Raw genomic sequence first — 19,454 nt, 5'->3', positions numbered from 1 at the left:
AATTAATTACTCATTGCTTGCCTCTTCAATAATACTGCCTAGAAATTTAGAAAATTTTAGAAATTAGATTAATGTGACACAACAATTAGAGTAAATTCTGAACTTAAAATCAACTTTTTGAAGTTAGACATCCTGATCTTCCCCAATGAATGTATCGCTCATAAATATTTTCCATGAGTGAAACCTTTTCTAAACAATTTATTAAGGATAAACATTGTGGTGTTGGAGGAAAAATAAGAACAGTTATGAAGTCAGGACAAATACTTGCATTTTATGAAGCCATTAGAAAGCAAACATTCCAAGAAACTTCACAAGTGTGAGGAGAGTTTTGGAGGAGCGTGGGGAAATGGCAGTGAAATGACAAAAATAGATTTTAAGTCAGCTTTTGAAAGGTTAGAGGATTCTAGCAAGGCAGAGAATTTCATAATGCCAGCTTTTAACACCAGTGACAGACCCTAACATGGAGAACAAAGATTTGAGAACAGGTAGAGCAGTGAAGCAGCAAAACAGTGAAGAAATATTATTGGCAAGCATAAAGATTTTAAAGTCAAAATATTAAGAAATAGGAAACCAATAAAGATGTGGAAAGAGAATATTGTCAGTGAAAACATTGCCAAAACATCGATTGCAGCATTATCACATGAATTGATACTTGTACAGGATGCAGTTCAGGATGCCACAATTAATATTTGAAAAGCTGAGATTCAAAGTGACATGGGCATGAATGTCAAATTTAGTGTATTGAAAGTGAAGAAAGAGGGTAAATGGTAATAATTTATGGGTGACAGTCGGTGACGTTAAGTTTGAAGTCCAGTCAAGTAAGACATCAAAATTATGCAACATTCTATTTTGATCCAATTCTGAAAGTCTTCATTTTCAAATTTTCAAATCTTTCTTAGTTAGTTGGGAAACACACAGCACTTACATATAACCTTTAAACTTGTTTAGATCATTGTTCGGACTTTCACATTCTATTCTGCTGGTGAACTGCTCAGGATCAGCTTCAGACCCCTGTATAAAAAGCAATTATGTAAGGACAAGTCAATTCATTTTATTTATATAATTCTCAAATGTCATCTGTAGGACATTAGAACACCTCTGCTCTTGCTATGACTTTCTACCTAGGCAACAAGAAATAGTCAGAGAAACATATATAGGAATTACAGTAGAAGTTTCTTAAATAATGGATGGCTCGTGGGTATGTATGAACAGGAGTTAAAGTTACTGATTTTTCAATATTCAGGCAAGTAAGCTGTCAAGAGGACAGAGAGTCTGCAGAAAGTTATAGACAGAAAAAACAAATGGACAAAAATTTGGCAGCTGGAATATCACATGGAAAATATAAGGCTGCCCACTTTGACAGGAAGAACATTTACTATTCAAATGAAGACAGACTTCAGAACTCAGAGATACAGGGTGAACTAAGTGGTTGGTTTGCAGGTTTAGCAAGTGATTAGGAAGTTAAATGGAATGTTGGTGTTTATTACAAGGAAAATAGAATACAAGAATTGGGAAATTTTACTGCCGATGTACAGGGCCTTGTTAAGACCACATCTGGGGCATGGTCTCCTAATTAAGAACTGACAAAGCTACATTAGAAGCAGTTCACTTAAGGTTTCACTTGTTTAGGTTGTGAGTACTTACCTTATGAAGAAAGCCTTTCATGTTGAAGTTGAGAAAATGAGATTCTGAAGGGACGATAATGTCGAGTCTGAAAGGATGTTTCCTCTTGTATAAGATACTAAAACTGGGAGTCACAATTTAAAAATATGAGGCCTAGCTATTTAAGATGGAGATGAAGATGAAGATAAAGATAACTCTTTTCTCTCAAAATATTGTTAGTCAGTGGAATTCTCTGTCCCAGAAACCAGAGAAGACTCTAGTTGCATTTACTAACATAAATTTAGTAACACTGAGATATATAGATCTTTAACAGACAAGAGAGTCTACTGGAAAGTGGAGTTGAGACCACAACCAGAGCAGTACTGCTCTTATGGAATGACAAAGCAAGCTCGAAGGGCTAAATTGGCCTACTCCAAAGCCTGATGATGCAATGCTGCTCTTTACAGCATACATTCACAATGTCCATAGTCAAAAGAAGGAAGATGACTTGGAAGTTAAAAATTGTAACGATATGGTCAGTTGTAGATACCTTAGCAAAGTTGTGCAAAAGGGAAATTTTAAAATAAATAGTGGAGGCAAGGGAGCAAATGTTGAAAGATATGGTATACCAAAGGATACAGGCAAGTTGAGAGGCAAATAATAATATGGGAAATGACAACCAAAAAATGGTAGGGAGGGACAGAGAGAGAGAAAGAAAAATCTAGGAACACACCAATGAAGACTGGGTATTTCAAAAATTATAAGAAAAACAACCTAAAGGCTCTAAATTTGAATGCATGCAGCTTTCATAACAAAGCAAACAAACTGATAGTGCACATTAAGGAACATAAATATGATCTGATATCCATTATAAAGATGTGGCTGCAGCATCTCAATAATTACACTCTGAATATTCAGGACATCAGTAAATATAATCAGTTTGGGTGAAGATGAGGAATAGTAGGGGAAAAAGTTTCTATCTGCCCATATATACTCGTGTAATCGTCAAATTTTTTGACTATTTTTAAAACATTAAATTTATGGGATACTACTTTTGAGTGGCTGAAATTCATGGCTGTCAAAGTTCATAAAATATCATTAGCAGAAGCTCAACTGACCTCCAAACAAATGGAGAAAAAACCCAGCAAATTACAGTAATTCTTGACCGGCACACTGACTCATAAATGTTAACCTGTTATCTGTGGGGAACTCGGGTCGACTTTTACAGGAGATACATTGAAACTTCCAGACCTTCTTGGCCAAAATTAAGAGGTCGACTTGTACACGAGATCGACTATTACTTGAATACATAAGGTAGTCAGAACAGTCCACGAGTCCCCACACAGTAAATGCAATGTTCTACAATGTTTCCAAAGAAATATGGGTGCTTCTGATAAAAGGTATGGCAATAAACAGAATGACTTTTAATCATTTAAACTGGGAAAATCAAACTGGTAGGAGAAGGCTAGACAAAAAGTTCATAGAATACTTTTGAGTTAGTTTCTCAGAGCTTCACATCCTGGAAGCGACCCAACAGTAGGTTATATTAATTTGGTATTGTATAATGTGACAGAATTAATGAATGAACTCAGGGTAAAGACATCCCTAGGCAGCAGCAAATATCAACATCCAGTTTGAGAGGTAGAAGATTGAACCAAACATTAGAATTTTAAAATAAGGAAAACTGTGTGGGCATGAAGGCTGCTGGAGCTGAAGTAAATAGGTGTACTAAGTTAGCGGATAGATTGATAGTGACTCAATGGTGGATACTTGAGGGAATGTTTAAGAATAGTTGGAATAAGTAGATTCTTACTGCATGGGTCGGAGGATCTGAGCTACTAGATTGGATCTTCTGGAGTAGTTTCCCTCGTTCCCCAAAGGTTCAGAAGTGACCTGACAGAGCTGTATAAGATTGTGGGGCATAAAGAATTGATAGGGAGGCACACGCAGAAACAGTTCTGGCAGCATCTGTGGCGGGAGAAATGGAATTGACATTTTGAGTCCGATTAAGTTGAAAGGATTTTGAAGAAGTGTTTAATCTGACTTGAAATGTTAACATTTTCTTTCTTGACAGATGATGCCAGATTTGATGAGTTTCTCCAGCATTTTGTGTGTTTTTCATATTTCTAGCATGAGCAATATTTTGCTTTTATGTCGATAAGAAGGCACTTCATAGAATTGTAGATTTTAAATTGTGGAAATAGGTCTTTCAGCCCAATAAGTCTGCACCGATCCTCTGAAGAGCATCCCATCCAGACGCAGCTCTCCACACCCTATCCCCATAACCCCACATTTACTGTAACTAATCCACCTACCCTGCACATTTTTGGACACTACAGGGCAATTTAGCATGGCCATTCATCCTGACTGGCACATCTATACACTGTGAATAATCAAGGTCTTTTTCCCAGGGTGTTGGAGTCCAAAACTAGAGAGCATAGATTTAAGGTGAGAGGGAAAGATTTAAAAGGCACCTGAGGGGCAACCTTTTCACGTAGAGGATCACGCGTGTATAGAACAAGCTGCTAGAGAATGTGGTGGAGGCAGGTATAACATTTAAAAGGGGTCTGAGTGGGTACATGAATCGGAAGGGTTAAAATGGATATGGGCCAAATGCTGGCAAATGGGACTAGATCAGTTTAGGATATCTGGTTGATGTGGACAAAATTTACCCAAAGGTCTGTTTCCATGCTGTATAACTCAATAATTTTATGTTAACCAATTTATTGGAGTCCTTTGAAGGTGTAACATACATTGTGGACAATAGGAAGCCTGAAGTCATATTGCACTTGGAATTCCAGAAGGCATATGATAAGGCATCACATAAAAGGCTATGCCAGAAAATAAAAACTTATGGTGTAACATATAACAGATTAGCATGGACAAAGGCTGGTTAGCTAGCTGAAAATGAAGTGTACACATAAATGGGACTACATTTGAATGGCAGCAAATGATGACTGAGTCCTACACAAATTTCTGCTAGGCCTCAACTTGTATAATATAGATCAAATAGTTATCAGGGGATTGAAGTGTGGTGGCTAAATCTGCGGGAGACAAGATGAAGAATAGGAAACCTTGCTGTGAAGGCAACAGGAGGAGGTTGTAGACATGTAAGGACGAATTGAGTGGGTGTACAAACACATGGTTAAAGTAGTATAAATTTTGAAAATTGAAGTTGATAACTTTTCCAGGAAAACTAAAAAATAGCAGAGCATTGCTTAAATCAGGAATGGCTATAAAATGCTGAGGTGCAGTGGAATTTAGGTGCTTCTATGCATGTGTTACAAAGACATAGTATGCAGGTACAGCATATAATCAGGAATGCCAATGGGATGCAATCATTTATTACAAAAGGAGTTGACATAAAAATAGAAATATTATACTTCAGTTAGAAAAGCTATACTGTTGACACCATGACTTGAATACTATGGCCTTGATCTCCTTACTTAAGATAGTGTGTGTGTGTATACACACACTATATGGATTGGAGACACGTTTTAGATGAAGCTTAAAAGATTGATCAATGGAATGAGTAACTTGTCTTTTGAGGATAGGTTGGATAAGTTGGGCTTGTTCCCATTGGAGTTTAGAAGCTAAGGGGTGACCTGACTGATGTTTCGGATCAAGAATGGTTTTGACGAGACACATTTGGAAAGCATGTTCCCGCTTGTGGTGATGTCAGAACCAGGGAAAGCGGTTTTGTAATTAGGGGTGCCTTTTTGCACTAAAATGTGAATCCTTTTTCTTTGAGGGTTTTGCAGCTTTTGAATTCTGTGCTTCAAAAGTCTGAGGAAGCAGTGTCATTAAATATTTTTAAGACAGAAGTATATATGTTCGTATACATTGGAGGCAAAGTGTGATCTGTGCCTTCTGTGGATGCAATTCTCTTCTGGAAAGGAGAATTATGGACTTAATCCTTATAACTAGACCTGCAATTAATAAGGTGATATTTTTAGAATCTTGATTGGTTAAGGGTAACTTACCTACTTCAGATCTTTAGTGACTTAATTCATAATCATGTGCTTTTTCCCAATACTAAGTATTTATTGGTAAGCAAAACTATTTGGTTATTGTGATTAAAGAGTACAGAATTAGCAGTGTATGTAGTAGGAATTACCAAAATAGCTGTAGTTTGTTTATTGCTGACCTTTACCACCAAAAGACATATCTCACCAGCTTTGTAAATCCCTTAACAACCTGTCTCTGCTTCAGGTTGGTTTCTCCATCCAAATTGGATGTTTCAATGTGGCAGATCCCATCAACATCAGTAGAATACAGCAACACCATATCTGCAGGGATGATTTCGTTGCAAGATAATCGGATGAAATCCCCAACGTGAACTTCCTTCCACCATTTCGCAAGATACATTTTTTTGTGTCTAGAATGAAATAACATCAACACCTCATCAACAAAGGAGGTCTGCAGAGATCTGAATTGCAATTACAAATTTCACTTAAGGTATGCTACATGTGTCAGTATGAGTCATGTTTTAACAGCACCAGAAAGCGATTCATAAGAGTGATAGAAACATACAGCATGGAAACAGAACCTTCGGTCCAACCAGTTCAAGCCAAACATGATCCTAAACTAAACTAGTCCCACCTGCCTGCTCCTGATCCATATTCCACCAAACCTTTCCCATTCATGTACTAATCCCAATGTCTTTTAAATAGTGCAATCGTACCCACATCCCCACTTCCTCAGGAAATTCATTCAACACACTATTCACCTTCCGTGTTAAAAGAAAAATGCACCTCATGTCTTTTTTAAAATCACTCTCCTCTCACCTTAAAAATGTGCCCCCTAGTCTTGAAATTCCCCATCCTATGGAAAAGACAACTCCCATCAACTCTATCTATACCCCTCATTATTTCAAAAACTTCTTACAGATCACCTCTCAACCTCCTACACTTCAGCGAAAGAGGTCCCAGCGTATTCTGCCATTAGTTATAACTCAAACCTTCCATACCAGGGAACATCCTGGTAAATCTCTTCTGAACCCTCTCCAGCTTAATATTATCCTTCCTATAACAGGGTGATCAGAACTGGACACAGCATTCAGAACAGGCCTCACCAATGTCCTATACAACCTCAACATGAATTCCCAACTCCTATACTCAAAGGACTAAGCAATAAAGGCAAGCGTGCCATATGCCGTTTTAATCATTCCTTTCCACGTGTGACGTAAACTTCGTAGAATTATGTACCTGCACCCCTAGGAACACAGGTTCTACATCATACCACTTCAAACAAAAAAGTAAATCACTCTTCGGAGAGAAAAAATTGGCAATTAGTGATCATTCTTCTTTGCAGAAAAGTTTTAGAAGAATAGTTTCAGAGATGAGAAACTTCAGGTATGAGAATAGACTGGAGAGCACGTGGGCGGCACGGTGGCACAGTGGTTAGCACTGCTGCCTCACAGCGCCAGAGACCCGGGTTCAATTCCCATCTCAGGCGACTGACTGTGTGGAGTTTGCACGTTCTCCCCGTGTCTGCGTGGGTTTCCTCCGGGTGCTCCGGTTTCCTCCCACAGTCTAAAGATGTGCAGGTCAGGTGAATTGGACATGCTAAATTGCCCATAGTGTTAAGTAAGGGGTAAATGTAGGGGTATGGGTGGGTTGCGCTTCGGTGGGTCGGTGTGGACTTGTTGGGCCGAAGGGCCTGTTTCCACACTGTAATGTAATCTAATCTAATAGACTGGAGAGGTTGGTATTCATCTCCATGAACTGAATAAGGCTAAGAGGAGATCTGATAAAAGCTTTCCAAAAGGAGATTGGATTGGGTAGATAAGGAGAACTTGTTCCTGCGGGTGAAAGATCATAAACAAGACAGCACGTATTTAAAGTGATTTGTAAAAGAAGCAAACATGAGAAAAAAGTGTTGTGGCTTTCAAAAGAAAATTGGAAATTGAAAATCAAAACATTTGGAGGACAGGGAGAAAGCAGAAGAGTAGGATTTGTGGCAGTTCAGGTCTGGAATGTACTATTTGCAAGTACAGAGGTTGTATGTTCAGTTCAAGCATTTAAGAGAGCAGTGGATGATTAATTAAAACAGAAACAATGTGCAAGGTTATAGGGAAAAGGCAGAACAATGGCACAGAGTCATGATGTTTATTTACAGAATAGCTGACGTGATGAGTTCAAATAGCCTCCTTTCTGTGACAGAATAGTGAGGGCACTGGAGACAATAATAAGGCCCGTAGTGCCTGTGTGAATTGTTTGAAGTGCAACTCAGCAAATCCCACTCATCTACTTTCTGTATAGTCTTAGAATTATCAATTTCCAATTTTCTTTTGAATGCCACAAATGAATGTGTCCACTACACTTCTGGGCAGTGTACTCCAAATCCCAACCATGTGATAAGGGTTTTCCTCACGTCCCTGTTGATTCTTTTGCCTTACACTTTACAATAGTGTCCTCTGGTTCTTGATCTATAAGCCAAGGGGAACAGTTCCTCTTTATCTACTGTTTGTAGCTTTCACGATTTTGAACATTTTTATGAAATCTCCCTTCAACTATTTTGCCTCCAGGGAGGACTGGCCGAGATTCGCTTTGCTGAAGTCGCTTCATCATTAGAATCATTTTCATAAATACTTTCCCAATCTTTCTAACACTTCCTGATATGATCCCAGCTGTAACCTTGGATAAGTCAGACCTCCAGATGAAACCTGATTTGAAAGATCATAAATTTTATTTTATAATTTGATGACTATGGTTTCAGGTCACAGAACATATTCACACTAGGTCGCCAAAGTTCTTTTAACGAAAGAACATAACTTCCTTTTTTTCTTTTGTGTAAACAAGTTATATAAGGAAATTCAGAAATATCTGTACAGAAAAGTACTGAAAAGTAAGGTTCCACTTGATTTTTCCCAGTAATGCTCTTCACAATAACTCAATCCCAATGAAGTAAACATCCAATCTCAACTTGACAACTTCTTACCCGACCTTCCAGTGCTGACAGCCTTGCCTTCATGACAATTATGATTATCTGAACTGCCATGAACTAAACTGCTCTTCTGCTGGTATGAAACTATTCTTCTCAATAGAAATGTGGTTGTGGCCCCAGGCAGTCCTCCCTGATGTCATAAATATTCAACTTTGTAAACATTTCAACAAATAACTTCCCAGGCAGTTTATTGGGTCATTTAGCATTTAGTGGCCTTCACAGAATGGGAAACTGAATTCTATTTTCCTTCCATTTTCAAATTGAAATTCCCAAATAATAACAACATAACACAAATGTACATCACACTTTATATCCTTCCAAAAGTATGACACCCAGAACAAGGCATAACACTCCAGTTTAGATCAGAGTAATGTTCTGTGAATATTCATCCTACCTTATGGTGTATAGAACTAAACTGAATCCTAAACTTAAAACAGAAGCAGAGATTTTTACCGGAGTAAAGGAAGACAATTTTTCCATGTTTCTCGTCAATTAAAAGTAGAGATCAAAGGAAATAGGTTGCTGACAAAGATTGGCAGGGTTGTGATGAAGCTGTAAATATTATTTTAAAACTACAAGAAGTTGCCAATCTGCTCATTTACTTGGTGATCATAAAGATTCTGGTCTTCATTTCTGATATCTATAAAATGTCCATATCTTTGCATTTTTTGCTACACATCTCTTTCACAACAAATTGTAAATCTTCTCCATTGCATAGTGCACTATGTTTACAGTCAAGATATCTATTAGTGATACCAACTACAATAAATAGATTTAAAGATAGTAAGGCAAGGCATCCCACAGGTTGCACTTACATTTCACCCATAAAATATAAATGCATTTCTTCAAGGGATTGCATACGAAAAGATGCATGAAAATTTAATTATATACACAAAATGGTACAATAAACAATTTGCTATCAAACCCAGAACAGCAACCTTGACTATAAACCACCTGAAGAAGCAGTGCTTCGAAAGCTAGTGGACAACCACCTGATGATGCAGCAGCACTTCAAAAGCTACTGCCTCCAAATAAACCTGTTGGACAATAACCTGGTGTTGTGCGCGTGAGTGTGCGCGCACGTGAGTGTGAGTGTAAAGGGCTATAAGTCAGTGAGAGGGTGCGTTGGTGGGTGAGTGTGTGGGGGGTGTATGTGTGAGCCTATGAGAGAGAGCTTGTGTATGAGAGAGGGTCTGTGCGAGTGTTCAAATTCAATAGAATTTTTAAAATGGGAATCAGATAAATATTTGAAGGAGAAAACCTGTAGGAAAATAGTGAATGAGTAGAGGAGAGAGGCCAACTGGATGGGGGGGTGGGGGAATTGGGACAGAAGGGCTACTGGAATTTGGGGTTGGTATGTGAAAAAAAAGCAGCAAGAGATTTGATCGGAGGGGACAAGCTGCTAAGGGAGAACAGGTTTAAACATGTCAATGAAGGAATACTCAGCTAACTTGAAAGCACATTTATAGATTGTGGTCAACCAAAGTTTAACAGCATCAGGCAGAGAGGGAATGAGGCAGTCAAAAAGGAAGAGATAGGTAAGGTCGTACAGGGTCCCCAGTGTGTATTCAACTTTCCAACTGGTATTCATTTCTGAACAAAAAAAAACAAAGAACCGCAGATGCTGGAAATCAGAAACAAAAGCAAAAATTGCTGGAAAAACTCAACAGGTCTGGCAGCATTTGTGGAGAGAAAGCAGAGTTATAGTTTTGGGTCCAGTGACCTCTTCAGACCTGAATACTGATGAGGGTTATGGTTCATTTAGGGAGCAATGCCACAGCTAAATCCATGGAACCATGGGTGGCTCAGCTACACGGGAGGGGGGGATACTAGGAAGATTGAAGAGCAAAATGATAGCTGACTTGATTGTTAAGAGAACAGATAGCTATTTCTGCCACAGACATGAATCTAGGATGGTGTGTTGGTACCTTGCTCCAGTACCAAGTGATGTTGATGAGCAGCTAAGGAGCACTCTGCAGAAAAAGGGCAGCAGCAGTTGTGGTCTACATTAAAACTAACAACATACGCAGAAAAAAAGGGATCTTGTTCTGCAGTCAATTTAAGAAGCTAAGTTGCAATCTCAAGATTATTTACAGTGTCAAATGCAAGTATAGAAACAGGGCCATATGACAAATATATGGAAAGGGAGAGATGTACGAAGGTCTTTAGGTTCTTGGGATATCAGGACCAGCACTGGGGAAGATGGGTCCTGTGCAGGCTGAACAGTTTCTACCTGAATAAATTCGACTGAGCTCCTTGTCGGGCAGTTTGTTAATGCTCTTGGGAACTGGCAGGGGTTTGGGAAGCAAGAGATGATATCAGATGGGTATACCAAAATGCACAAAATACTGGAAGAGATAGATGACACTAGAGCAGAGGTAGTGTTACTAGGTGAGTAAGGGACAAAATAATAAAATCTAAATTAGGATCACCATGCATATGTATGTGAATACAGTGCATCATAAATAAAATTGGTGAGTTTTAGGCACAGATTGCTATTAAATATATGTTGTCACTATAACAGAGACCTGACTAAAGGAAGGACAGGATTAGGAATTAAACACTCCTGCATAAAATATGATCAAGAAAGATAAAACAAAATGGAAAACAAAACAGGGGTGCTTGTATTGATTCAGGGAAAATTTGGAAGCAAGAGGAAGAGGATGTCCCAGAGAATTTGGCGAAAGCTAAGGAACAAAACAAATGCAATTATATTGCTTAGTGTAATCTAGAGGCCACAATTAGTGGGGAAGGACATAGAGAATCAAACTTGCAAGGAAATTACAGGAAGTTTCAAAACAGAGAGTAGTTTATAGTGATGGACTTTATCTGAATATAGATCGTGATGATAGTGGTAGTAGTAGTAGTAGTGGAAACCAAGCCAGGGAAATGTTACTAGAGTGTGTTCAGAGCATTTTCTACAGCAGTGTCTTTCTAGTCAAATGGGAAAGGAAGCACTGCTAAGGCCTGATTCCTGAGAATATATGGGCCAAGTGTTAGCAGGAGAACACTCAGGGGATAGAAATTAATTCACCAAATTTTATGCTGCAAGTCTCAACAGATTCCATATTTGACAATTCATGTATAACGTTTTAATATGAATTTAAGTTCAAGCTACTTGACAATAACAACACTTGGTTAGATTGCACGTAGATATTTTTTGGGAAGAATGGGTCATGGGCTTAAAGAAATGAAATTACCAGAGTATTGGTCCTAGGGCAGGATACAAAATATCTGAAATGCTACACCATTTGACCATTGTCAAGCTCTGTAAATGTAATAAACACATAAACAGAAATAGACAGGAACGGATTTTTGAGCAAGGAGGTTTAGATGAGATGTGAGGAAAATGTTTTTCACTCAGTGTATTGGGAATCTATAACTCTTTGCCTGTCAGGGTGGTAGAGAAAATGAGGAAACTGGTGAAATCCACATTGATCCTGTGTGGTTGAAGTGTCTGTTTCAGAGAACATCTCTGGGACACCTGCACCAAATAACCCCACTGCCATGTAGCTAACACTTTCACTCCCCTCCCAATCCACCATGGTCATGCAGGTCCTGGGCCTCCTCCATCGCCAAACCCTAATTCCAGACACCTGGAGGAAGAACACCTCATCTCCCATCTTGGGACACTTCAACCACAGGGTATCAATGTGGATTTCACCAGTTTCTTCATTTTCCCTCCTCCCACCTTATCCCAGTCCCAACTTCCCAACTTAGCACCGCCCTCTTGAACTGTCCTACCTGTCCATCTTCCTTCCCACCTATCTGTTCCACTCTCCTCTACAACATATCACTTTCACCCCCACCTTTCTAACTATCACATTCCCAACTACCTTCTGCACAGGCCCACCCCTCTCCCATTTATTTCTCAGCCCCCTTGGCCCACAAGCCTCATTCCTGATGAAAGACTTATGCCCGAAATATCGACTCTCCTGTTCCTTGGAAGCTGCCCGACTGTGTGGTATTCCAGCACCACACTCTTCAACTCTGATCTCCAGCATCTGCAGTCCTCACTTTCTCCAACTCTCTTTATAGTCTATATGTGAACATATGAAATAGAAGTAGGAGTATGCCAATCAGCCCACTCTATCCTGCTTTGCCATTAAATAAGATCCTGGCTGATGTGATCATGACCTCAACTCCTCTACTCTCCACATCCCCACTAAGATTTCTTCTACTTAGTTAAAAGATTCTGCTTTTGAAAATATTAAGTTATATTGAGGAAACAAATTATGTTTTCTTTACCTTTTCCCTTCCAAATCAGAAATTTAAACTTTGGAATTGGATATGTCATCAACTAGTGTTAAACATTTCTAACAGACAACAAAATTAGGTGGGGACAATTCACTGGTTTCAAATCTTGACATTCTTCAAAGGGATTATCATGAAAAAGATCTTCAACTCCTTTTTCTTCACAATTTGGTCAGCTTAATTTTGTAAGTACATAGAACACCAACATGTATTTAGTACAAGCATTTCTCCCCTTACACAGGCTCTTTAAAACATATTTACTTCTTATTTTAAGCTACGGAAAAGCACACTCGTGCTTTTAATATTACTTGAACAAAAGCTATTGAGCAAAAAGTATCTCGGGAAAGAATCGGAGCAACTGATTTGAAAGTACTAAGGAAACTGGTACCCACAAAGTTAGTGAACCATTTTCAGCACATGGAATCAGTCCTAGGCAAAAATAGCAAGTCAAAATCCAGGCTCTTTAGAAATATTGAAATCGATTAGAAACTTTAATTAATGCATTTGAAGTCACAAAAGTTAATTAATAGGATGAATTTCATGTTGCGAAATATGCAATTTATTAATATTTAATTCATAATCTTGACACTTCAACAGAAGAACGCACACATTTTATACATAAAATTCAGAGTAACTCCCATGAGCCTGTTCCACCATTCAATAAAATCATGGCTGATCTGATAATTCCAAATTTCCATCCACTACTGATAATATTTTGCTTCATTTTATTCATTCATGGATTTGGACGTCACTGGCTGGGCCATTTACTGATCATTCCCAATTGCTTTTACTGAGCGGCTTGCTCATCCACTTAGCTGTTAAGCATTAGCGACATTGCTGTGGGCCTGGAACATACCTTCCATACCCACTCTGTCAAGATTGCTCTGGATCTTATATGTTTCAAACAAGTCATCTGTCACTATTCTATATTCCTATGGTCAAAAGCCTGCCAAGCCTTCCTTCAAAGGTAACTCTCATTCCAGGTTTTAGTTTTGTACATCTTCTCTGAACAGTTTCCTATGTTTTTACATCCTTCCTTAACTAAAGAAACTAATACTGTGCAGAGAAGTCCAGAAGTGATCTACCAATGCCCTGCCACACTCAATTACGATGTTTCTATTTGTATATTCAATTTCCCTTGCAATAAATAATATCAATCAATTAGTTTTCCTAATTATTTTCTGCACCTATGTTGTAGTAGCCGATGATTAAAGTTGACAAGATGGGGCTTTTTACCTGATTCAAGATGGCCAAAAGGGATTGGCAGCTACGTATAGCAGTTACTCATAGGCAGACTTGTGGTCTCCATACAGAATTACAGAATAAGATAATGAAAGGTCCCGTCGGGGTTATAAAAGGGTCCTGGTAAGAAGAAACATTAGGGAATTTACTTGGGTTTCTGTAAACAGACAGTTCTACACATATACGCATTTTAGAAAGGCCTAGTTTAGCCACAGTCCCATGTTTGTTACTTAGTTTAAAAAAAGCAGAAGAAAAAGTCTGTTTCTACAGTATTCTGAACTTTTTAGGTGGTTGTAAATTAGAAATGCAAACAACAAATTAGTGTGAAAGGGTTAGTTGAATTCCTTGAGCAATTGTTTGTAGGTAGTAAAAGTGGCCTATTGCATCATTAGGGAAGGTAAAGCAATAAATGGTGTAAACATGGCCTCTAAAAGACCACTAGCACAAGAGAGGGCAAAGGAAGGTTGTAAAAAAGAGATCTCAGGACTGGGGAGAGATAAACAATTGAAGCTGAAGCGTAGATGTAGATAATTTGAACAAATTCTTAAATACAGACATCAAGGGAAGAATGACAGAGACAAATTACAAAGTACAGAGTGAAGATGTGGTTATGCTCCCTAGTTACTTGTGGAAGCTAAACAACTTTCATTTGATGACTTGGTAAAGTCGTCAAGTGTTCGTATTTCACCCTAATCAGTAGAATTTGAATAGACACTTTCTCAAGAAAATCAGTGATGGAAAGTGTTTAGAATAGAAACAGTAAAAGATTCATTTAAGAACTAAACTCTGGTTTAAAACTCACTTACAACTTGAGAGTAGTGGGGGTTGTAACTGCAACTGCAAGTCAGGCAGACTGTTTGTTTGATTTCCCAGGGTTAAGTGAAAGAGAAGCTGCCTCCAATTTGTTAGCTTTGTTAAAGAACTATAACTACATAACTTCATATTGGAAAAGAGATTACAAATTTCATAATAATTGGTAAAAACTAATATCTTTTCTAATCTTCTGTATAATGTTAGTAGGGAATATAAATTGCCTTATAGAATTTGGAAGAGTTCTTAGTGATAAACAAGTATGTAGGTTATTGACAATTAATCTGATACAGCTAGCAAATGTCTGGGAAAGAGTATTACTGTTAGATGAATTGTAAGGTCCCAAAGACAGATGATGGCGGTATGTAGTAAATATCATAGGGTTATGGAAGGACCCAGAGTTGTCCATCATTGATTGTGTGTTTACAGGATTAGATGTATAGAATAGGGGGATGTGGCTAACAGCATTAATGTTGCATATAATTATTGTAACGCGAAAGGTATAAAAATGTTGTATTCAGTTGAGGAACCCAGACTGTTACTGACCTCTTCTCCGATCTGAGCTATAATTACGATAACAATTGTGTCCCATGTGAAAGGCAGATTCAGAATGGTTTTACACCTCTTGCATGTTATGGTAAAAGAACTTTGAGTAAAGGCCCAGGGTCAAAAAAAGGCTACAAATTTCATTTCCAATGTCCACCCCAGCCTCATCCCTGTACTGAGGAGTTCACTCAAACTGAAACATTAATTCTGATTTCTCTCTAAAGATGCTACCAGGCCTACTGAACTTTTCCAGCAATTTCGGTTTCTGCTACTGAATAACTGCATCCGCAGTTCTTTCAGTTTTTATTCACCTGGTCCATCTCCGAATCCTCTCTGCCTCGACATTTTTGTTTCCATTTCTGTAGATAGGCTGACCACCAATATTCATTATAAACCCACAGACTCCCACAGTTATCTTGACTACAACAAAGAGAGTTCTGAGGAGGGGGGGTCACTTGACCCGAAACATTAACTCTGACTTCTCTCCACAGACATTGCCAAACCTGCTGAGCTTTTCCAACAATTTCTGTTTTAGTTTCTGAATAACGTCACTTGTACTACTGAACACAGAACTCAAGACTCGTCGTTCATATTTCTCCTTACAATGACCTGTATACTAACATTTTGCAAATCATGGGCTAGAACACCCAGATCCTTCTACATTTTAAAACTCTGCAAAATGTTACCCTTGAGATAACATTTAATCTTGATTCCTCCTGATAAAATGGACAATTTCACATTTTTCCACACTATCCTCTAGATCTTTGCCCAAGGGTAATTTGCAAAGATCAGAGGATGATTTAGTCATATTATAAAATAAACTAATGATGTGGTCTACTTGACAATGAAAAAAGACCCAACACTACTCAATCTACAGGAGCAATAAATAATGTAAGTGCATACAAGTGGCTAAAGTTAGCTTTGAGTGCAGTTTCTGTGGGATTTTGAGTGACAAGATGCTGTCATCCAAACATCAAATAAGTTGTGCACCTTCAACATAGCACTTGAGACCTGTGTGAACTGGACGAGCAACTGGATTTCTCCTTATCCACATCAGTTTGAAGAATTGTTAATAAACAGTTCAGTTTGAATTAGGAAGAAAGAATTAGAACAGTGAATTCAATGTCCTATAAGATACAGAGAATGAAATAAAGAAAGAGTGAATTGAGATATAACAGTCAGAAAGGAAGACTGAATTGTGAGATAACAAAACCAGAAAAAAATTAATCATTGCTTTCAAAGCTCCAACAATATGTAAAAGCTGATTGAGACCACAAAATTCATTTTTGTGGCAGAAATGTTTGTCAATAATTAAGAATTATTAAGAGGGTATTTAAGATTGAAATGGCTAAGCTACAAGTTGTTTTTGGAGAGCTTTTTCTATACTTATGAGTTAAGCACATGAATTTTACACCATTGAATATATTTAAATTACAGGTCAGGTTACAAGATTCTGTATTCTCACACCTTAGGTGTTGCAAATTCAGCTACAACTTCCATATTTTCATGGTCACCAGAGGTTGGGTCCAATTTGAATAGGTATCAGTGGAAGTTGATAATCATTGAGAAACTTATAGTTTAACCAGCAAAATCCAGTGAAAGGTCTGCCTATTCCACGGCCAAGATTTTCACATCTCCAGATAGAACAAGACCAAACATATCTGGGAAACTGCACTGGGAATATTCAAAAATATCAATGCACCGACTACATAGTAATTGTTTAGGAAGTTGAAACTTCCCATGAAATCTGCCTGGCATCTATATTCTTCTGAAAAAGTCTCCAATTTGGAGTTTGAGGAGGAAATAAAGTGTTTGGACTCATGTATCTGAATACAGAACCTCCTCAGTTACCTAAATATCAATTATCCGAATTTCAGATTATCAGAGCAAGATCTCAAGGTCCCGTAAAAACGTTATCTGAACAAAATACTCCCCACCCATCTCAGTCGGATGATTGAAGATGTTCTGTAATTAGTCAGAAGAAATTGAAACCTACTGTAAATCGTGGCTAATCAGAAACGTGTTCCAAACAACTCTCAATAACACACTCCACAGACGACAAACCTCAACCTAAACACAATTCCACCTTCCCACTCCAGCTCTGGACTGGACCTAATGCTCACCAACCCCACACTGAACCAAAAACGCATGAACTGCTAAGTTCTGGACCCAACATCTTCATAACCCAACTTGCGCTGAACCACCAGCCCATACAATTATTCTAAGTACTCACCCATTTATCTACTCTAGGCAGTCACCCAGTTACCCACCACCCCATTCACCTGCTCCCCTTCATTGACTTGGCACTGCACAACCCATATGATACTCCAGTCCCTCAGGCACCTAGCACAGCATTTCTCACCCAGATGCTACTCCAACCACTCATACTCCCAACCCTCTAACCCTGGATCTCCACCAAGGTCAGTGTGCATTTTTTTGTCTGATCAGGGTCAAATGATCTGGGCCAATAAATTCAACATATTATAGATTGTCTATTACGTATTTCAAAAGAATACATTTGGTCGTGGGACTAGACAGTGTCTAATGGCTGTTGGTTTGTACCACAAAGACTATCTTCAGGAGAGAAGTGAAATATATACAGTTTAAAATCTTACAGGAATTGTTGTGACTTAAGGGTTTGATACAAGTTCAATACAGAAATACAAACATATTAATTAGGAGTAGGCCATTCAGTCCCTCTAGATTATCCACGATTCAACGAGATAATGACTGATCTGATTGGAGCCTCACCCTTCACATTTTCACCTACCAGTTAGATTTTAATCAATATCTTTTACTCACGCATATTATAAAAGTCAGTTTACGTGTGAATTAAAACTGAATTTAGTGTACTAAGGAAATAGGAGTGAAAGCATTCAGGCAGACACTACAATTTCTTTTAACCACTAAAGTCAACTGGAAATGGTGCACTGAAATTTGTTTTAAATTAGCATTTACATGTCCTCTGAATCCCGTAAAGCACTTCACAGCTATTAGATTACATGTGAATAACAACTACCTGTATTGTAATGTAGGTAACCATGGCAGTAAATCTATGTAAGGTGTTATAGCAAATGATTGAGCAAGATTTTTTAAAATTATACAGAAATAAGAACAAAAACTAAATTGAAATGTTTCTCTTCATTCACAAAATTTGTTTCAAAAAATTAAAGCTTTGTCTTGGCCATTCTGTCTGGTAACTTTCAACCACATTTCTGTTTTGAGATATTCCACGCGAGAAATTAGTCCCATGTTGTCCTATATTGCTGTGACTCAATCTCAAAGTTACTTTAAGAAGCTGACAGCAACTGAAACAATTCAATGCCTGTATTGCTTCCAAATACAGAACTGCTCAGGGAATAAAAATCTGAAAAGACACACAATTAAAAGGAGATGGCACACGTATCGCTCCTATTGCCAGTAACACTCAGTGACAGCTTCAATCAGAAATTGCAAATACACAATATTAATAATGAACCTATGACAAATAAATACAACACCCTTTTTCAGAACATTTCTCCACGATATTCCATACCCCAAGCCCAAAGCTGATAAGTGAATAGTTAAGTAACTACATTTTTCTTAGTAAGATAGCTATTCCAGGTAATGATTCCTGATGAAGGGCCTTTGCCCGAAACGTCGCTTCTCCTGCTCCTCAAATGCTGCCTGACCTGCTGTGCTTTTCCAGCACCGCACTCTCGATTCCAGATAATGCATCGGGTTCTTTCACAAAAGAACTAAATCAACAATACAACTTTCATTTCTATTGCTGGTTTTGAGAAAATTTGTAGCTCAGGTTGAGGTTTTGGATGTAGATTTGCTTGCTGAGCTGCAAGGTTCGTTTCCAGACGCTTTGTTACCCTACTAGGTAACATCTTCAGTGGGCTTCAGGCGAAGCAATACGGAAAATTCCTGCTTTCTACTTATATGTTTGGGCTTCTTTGGGTTGGTGATGTTATTTCCTGTGGTGAAGTCATTTCTTGTTCCTTTTCTTAGGGGATGGTAAATGGGGTCTAACTCAACGTGTTTGTTGATAGAGTTCCGGTTGGAAT

The 19,454-nt window shown here is 38.2% G+C and overlaps 1 protein-coding gene across 6 annotated transcripts in view; it reads right to left on the bottom strand.

Annotated features, from left to right (window-relative positions):
• Window positions 1–19,454, bottom strand: part of atp10d (ATPase phospholipid transporting 10D) — a 226,472-nt gene that overhangs the window by 89,747 nt on the left and 117,271 nt on the right. For 5 of the 6 annotated variants that reach the window (XM_043691617.2, XM_043691638.2, XM_043691628.2 and 2 more), the window contains 2 exons: window positions 5,776–5,980; window positions 926–1,011 (listed from right to left, as the gene is read on the bottom strand). In XM_043691617.2, the coding sequence (XP_043547552.1) occupies window positions 926–1,011; window positions 5,776–5,980 (291 nt within the window). Of the gene's footprint in view, window positions 1–925; window positions 1,012–5,775; window positions 5,981–19,454 lie in introns of those variants that run through there. The other variant, XM_087987861.1, reaches the window with a different exon arrangement.

This window comes from Chiloscyllium plagiosum, unplaced genomic scaffold, assembly GCF_037043375.1.
Source record: "Chiloscyllium plagiosum isolate Xiang-an unplaced genomic scaffold, Cpla_swu_hap1 HiC_scaffold_1, whole genome shotgun sequence".
Lineage (NCBI taxonomy): Eukaryota > Metazoa > Chordata > Chondrichthyes > Orectolobiformes > Hemiscylliidae > Chiloscyllium > Chiloscyllium plagiosum.
The sequence above is the reverse complement of the archived record's forward strand: the minus strand, read 5'-3'. Positions and strand labels throughout refer to the sequence as shown.